Below are 6,000 nucleotides of genomic sequence, written 5' to 3' on the forward strand. Positions count from 1 at the left end.
ACGACCTAGTCTAGACACTGACCTGCCGACTGACACAGGCGCCAGCTTGACGACCTAGTCTAGACACTGACCCGCCGACTGACACAGGCGCCGACCTGACGACCTGGCCTAGACACTGACCCGCTGACTGATGCAGGCACCCCTAACAACCCGGCCAAGGCGCCGACCTGGCCGCCTGACACAAGCGCCAGCCTGACGACCTCGAGGAGTTCACCACCGTACCTCGATTCTGATAGGATGCGACGAGTCTTAACGTTTGAAGGCTTTTCACCCACCTAACCCGCAAGGACTCCGGTATATAAAGACCTCACCCCCCAAAGGGGAGGGGAATGAAAAAAGGGAAGTAACCCTGCTCTCTAGCTCTCTCATATTATCTTCAAAGCTCTCTATAATAAAATTGCTAAGTTAAGCGTCGGAGAGCCCCCACCGGGCAAATACCCCCGGGACCTCTGATTCAGTTCTCGCAGGTCCTTCAGCTCCCGCCGCCTATGAAGAGGAAGAAAAGATGAAGTTCTCGGAGGTCCCTCAACTTCCGCCACCTACAAAGAGGAGGAAAAGATGGAATTCTCACAGGTCCCTCATCTCCCGCCACCTACAAAGAGGAGGAAAAAATGAAGTTCTCGCAGGTCCCTCAGCTCCCGCTGCCTACAAAGGAAAGAAGACCACCTCATGCTGAGGGTAGTCGGATTGCGCCGCACCAAGGAGTTCCAGCATTCTCTAAGTCACCGGCCGCCTAGTAGGCAGTTCGCTACCAGGCAGTTCGCCACCAGGCAATTCACCATCAAGCAGTTCGCCACCGAGCAGCTTGTCACCGGGCAGTTTACCACCGGGCAGTTTGCCACCGGGCAATTTGCCACCAGGCAGTTCGCCCCCAGATAATTTTCCACCGAGCAGTTCGCCAGTAGGCAGTTCACCACCAAGTAGCTCATCACTAAGGCACGCCACCACCGGGTCAAATAACGAGGTACTTAGCCAAAAAATTTCACATTACAAAACATTGGTACGTGGCCGAATACAGTTACATCAGAATGGATTCTCATTCTCAGGAGAGGGGGAGGGAATGGCCATTATCTCAAATAGGAGAGTGCCATTCCACCAGGAATGGTAATGGAATTCTAATTCTGCCCAACCAAACAATTGAACCATTCTGATTCTGATTGCAAACCCCTATTCCCGCAAACCAAATGGAACCTTACTCTACTTCAATTTCTATTCCAAATATATTATTTAGTATACAAGACTCAATCCCTACATCCCCATCCAATATGTTGGCCGCTAAAGGTCAGACGAATTTGACTCGACTTTCAGTACAATGATCACTCCAAGCAATGAGAAAACAATGATGCCATCTTATGATGCTTTCTATTCACCAGAATCATCCTTTATCAGATTTGGTTGTGCCTGTAGCCTCTTTTCCATCCAGTTGATGATGTCTCCTGCAATCTCTTCACGCTCTGGCTCAAAGAGAAGGTCATGTAGGAAACCATCATAGAGCTTTATGTCCTTGAACTCTGATGCTGCATTGTTATACAGGTCCTGTGAGGCAAGAGGATCAGTTACCCTATCAGCAGTTCCATGGAGAACCAGGAATGGAACAGTGATGGACTTCATATTTCGCAACAGGTAAGAGGAGATGCGTAGGATTTCATGCCCTGTTCGTACTCTAATGGGTCCGGTATAGACTAGTGGATCTGTGTACTTTGCTACCATAGCAGCAGGGTCCCTTGAAACTGGAATGCCTCTCTTGTTGGCACCTTTGAATTGTAACTTGGGAGCCACAAGAGAAAGTAAAGGAGCAGCGACCTACATAAGGACATAACAAACCGGTCATGAACAGAAAATAAACTTAATGCCAGCGATGTAATGGAAGATGGAAAAAAATTTGGCTCTGTTGTCAACAGCATCTGCTGTACTGCCTGACAAGTTAGACTATATGAACTTCATGTAACAATAACAATGATGTAAGCATGATTGTATAGACTAACATTTCACGTAGAGAAAGCCTTGTAGACAGCAGAGCTTGTCAAATATGGACAGCCAACAGCGAAGGTTTTCTCATGGAAGATGCCTCCAATTAATCACCATACAACTGTTTGTTCCTTCCCGGCACCCACCAAAAGAATGTTGTGTTGAAGTTGGAAAAAGCAGTCCAACTTTGACATATATATATATAACCTTTCAACACAACCATAACTATCATTCGTTATGTAATCAATGTGATGAAAAGAGAATTACTCCAACAATTGGATGTGCTGGCTTAACGCGTAATGCTGGTGAAGTCAGTACAATTCCCTCTAGCATGCTCTCAATGCGAGGATATGAAGCCGCCTATAACATGTGATGTGCAACAATTAGAAAGTTTATTTCCTGAATCCCACTAAAATTGGACCACTATGTCAGGCTTCTGAATTTACCTTCAAAACAACAGCTCCACCAGTTGAATGACCAAAAAGAAAGCATGGTATTCCAGGATTGTCCAATCTAATTTTCTCCAAAAAAGCACCCTATCAAATGAAATGTACGTGTTTCTTCAGAAGCGAAGAAAGAAAAGGCCATTAAGGCATTACCAAATAACAGTCCCAACCATCCAGAGTCCTGGGAAGGATAGATTGGATATGCCCCTAACCTCTGGCATTCTTTTTGGTACAAGGTGTCTGTTCTCAGACTTAAATACATTTTCTCACACTTGTTATCCTGAGATTTTACCATTGCACCAGGCAATAACACCTTCTCACCGAGAAAGAGTCTGACAAGCAAAAATCTAGCCCTTCTCAAGTAAATATCAATGCGGTTGCAAGTTGCATATAGATATGAGATTCGCCTCAACAAAACTTAGTGGTCTCTTTGACACTATTTATGCTAACACCATAAAGGAAGAAACATTTTAGCACTTACAGTATCTGCAACAACATGATCAAGTGAAGGTACATATCCATGCAACCCATCGCTTCCACCATGGCCTAAAGAAAATTACAAAAAGGAAAACAAGTGATCATTTCATAATACAACCTTGCAAACTCAAATGGCCAGTAAGAAGTAAATCAATGAAAAAGAATCATCAATGTCAAGCATGCATAATTATGATAATATACGAATGTGCTTTTTCCATTCTGGTTACTCATATATGAATAAGATACTATGCTATAGCATTAAATAGTATTTACAAGAGTTACAAGATGGAATGAGGCAACCAAATAAATTGGTTTTCTATCTTGTGACTCCATACAAATAATAATAGAAGTGCTGAAACAAAATTCAGCACTCACCTATCCAATCCATTGCATAGACCCCAAAGTTGCATGAAGTAAGTTGCTTTGCAAAATGAGCATATCTTCCACTGTGTATAACCACTAAAAGTAAATCAAAATGCTGTTTGCAACATGTAAAATAAAAATCTGTTGACCTATCCATCCTAGAAAAGTCAAATTTGTATGTTCAAAAGCATAGACAGTAGAAAATGGATAAGAGAAATCAACAGTGGCAATGGCAATTAGAAATATAGTTATAGTACTAACCTGTGCTCATTGAGACCATGTATAATGATCATAATACCCCTGAAAATACAGAGGAACGTACTTAACAACATGCCATGTAGAATAAAAAAATGAATGCAAAAGTTAATGGAATATTGTAGAACCAAGCAGTGATCGAAGCCCTTTATTCCTGATGTAAATCCTGCTCCACTACAATAGCATTTGGAAAGTAGAGGGTGTACTAAGATGGAGCACAAGTTAATGAAAAAATTATCTACTATTTGGGGAAAAGAACTGAAATAATCAAGACAGGAACAATTTGATATATACAGAAAAAAGAGAGATTGAAGACAATGAATCACTTTGAATCCATTTACAGAAACAGCACCAAATGGTTATATAGAACTGAAAAATTACAACGAAGAGCTAGGAGAACCACCTTCCCATCTCCCACTTATTTATTGTTAGTATTTGAGATGGTTAACGCTAGATAATATCTGCAAGGAGTTCAAAGAAAATAAACTTGTATAGATGCTACTGCACTCAGATACTTTCTAGGTACTTGTATTGTGATTTGGGAAAGAAATAGATCCATCCGCATTGATATGTATGTTGTTGGAGAATCCTTGTCATGGATGGCATGGCAACGCTTTTCAAGGAAAATATAAACATGACAAAAACACACAGACACACACACACGCACAAAAGATTAGCATGCAGAAGAGAGATGCGAATGAGCATCTAATATTATTAGAAAATTGTAAAGCAAGGCTGGTGCAGACTAAAATATCGACTTGTCCTGAATTTTTATATCAGAACTTAATAAGCATTTCAGGTCATGACTGCCTCTTAAAGTAGCAACGTCCGAATTTCCCTAAATTTTTATCTCAAAACTTAATGAGCATTTAAGGTCATAACTGCGTCTTAAAGCAGCAAAATTGCAGGGTCTACTTTATTTATTTTTTGATAAATGGTATGAGAATTGTATTACTGAAAAGGGGCGAGGTACCCCAAAAGGCATATACAGGCTGCTAAAACAGCTGAGAACAAAAAACTATTCCAGCCCTATACAAAAATCCACAACAAACTTTTAAAAATCGATACTTCTCCACTTTGAAGCAATAAAGAATTGAGAAACAATTCCATCCATAAACAAGATAGTGAGATACTAATTCAACAAGATAGAGAACAACAGAGCCAAAGGACGCCAATGCCATGGCGTGCCAAAAGAAGAGTAAATCAGTTCAGCAACCAGAAAATGACAAACTGGACAAATCAACCAAAACTATAACTAACATCCTCCATCCCCCTCTAAAAGAAGGCCTTAGATCGTTCTAACGATGCAAAGAAACAAGCCCAACAGAAAACAAAGTAAACGTAGAATGCTTAAAAATGCAACAGCCATCAGTCTAAATTAAAGAATTCATTCAGCCCATGATCGAAATCGGAGCAAATTACTTAACAGTATTTAACAGAAAAACGCAATTAACCAACCTGTTGAATGGAAAGCAAAAAACGGAAAATGAAGAGAAATGGAAAATCAGTTGAATGGAACTTCGAAACCTTACTTCATTTCCCCGGAGACAGGAAACCACGACCTTGAGAACAAAGCGTTCCAGCTCGTTCCAAAGAACATAGAAGTACTCCAACGGCAAACATTTTCATCTTCGGCCTCAGAAAACATTTCCAGTCCTTCAGCCAACGCTCTCCGCCTCAAAGCGTCCTCTACATCTCTCCTGAAAACCAATACCCGCCTCGACGACTTGGAGGGAGAAGAAGAAGAAGAAGAAGAAGAAGGCGAGGACGACGAAGAAAAGCGATTCCGAGGCAAAAGCAGAAGAAACCAGAGAAAGAAAGACTGAATGAAGATGAAGAAACGCCTGAGGGAGCGCCACGAAAGCACAATTCTTCGAAGATCCCTGAAGACAGGTATTAAGCGCCCGCTGGCCCCAGAGGTCAGCTCCTCCATCTGAACCCCTTCCATGGCAATCGATACGAGAGAGACAGGAAGAGCGAGAGAGCGAGCGAGAGAGGAAGGTCCTCACTCACTCCTCAGCCCGCTAGCTTTCGTGTGGTGTTTTGCTTATACTTTTATGCTTTACATAGCAGACGGATATATAATAGAAAGAAGGCAAGGGACAACGGAGAAGGAAGACTGGAAGAGTGGGAAAAGTCGGAAATGATGGAATGCAAATGCGAACGTAACGTTTTAGTTAGCGACTACGAAATGGGTTAGAAATTAACCATGGTTAGTTTGGACTTTAATAGAAAGAGGGGCCCAGGCCCAGAGAGACCGAGAAGTGCAGCCATTTACTTAAACAGCTCGGCTTAGGTGGTGGACCTGGTGGTGGTACAAGTCCATCCATACTATAATAATACTAAAATGTAAAAAAAAAAAAAAAAAAAAACCCTTTTGGATTTTTTCTTATTTATGTTTTTGATGGAAATAAAACTCTTGGATTGGAATCGTTTAAAATTTAAATCGTGTGTGTACTTATTTTCTTGAAGACGTGTTTGGTTGATATCA

The 6,000-nt window shown here is 41.5% G+C and overlaps 1 protein-coding gene across 2 annotated transcripts; it reads right to left on the reverse strand.

Annotated features, from left to right (window-relative positions):
* Window positions 1-1,170: 1,170 nt before the first annotated feature.
* LOC148847094 (uncharacterized) lies at window positions 1,171-5,707 on the reverse strand. Of its 2 annotated transcripts, XM_088952292.1 has the most exons (7): window positions 5,042-5,707; window positions 3,516-3,554; window positions 3,267-3,337; window positions 2,896-2,960; window positions 2,415-2,504; window positions 2,236-2,328; window positions 1,171-1,803 (listed from the first exon to the last, which is right to left on the reverse strand). In XM_088952292.1, the coding sequence occupies exons 1-7, from the start codon at window positions 5,455-5,457 to the stop codon at window positions 1,363-1,365; spliced, it is 1,215 nt and encodes a 404-aa protein (XP_088808418.1). In that variant the 5' UTR covers window positions 5,458-5,707; the 3' UTR covers window positions 1,171-1,362. The 2 variants fall into 2 exon arrangements, with proteins under 2 accessions (XP_088808418.1, XP_088808419.1); XM_088952293.1 differs by lacking the exons at window positions 2,236-2,328; window positions 2,415-2,504.
* Between the last annotated feature and the right edge of the window lie 293 nt (window positions 5,708-6,000).

The sequence above is a fragment of the Nelumbo lutea genome, chromosome 6, assembly GCF_056320005.1.
Source record: "Nelumbo lutea isolate HS-2025 chromosome 6, American lotus-T2T, whole genome shotgun sequence".
NCBI lineage: Eukaryota > Viridiplantae > Streptophyta > Magnoliopsida > Proteales > Nelumbonaceae > Nelumbo > Nelumbo lutea.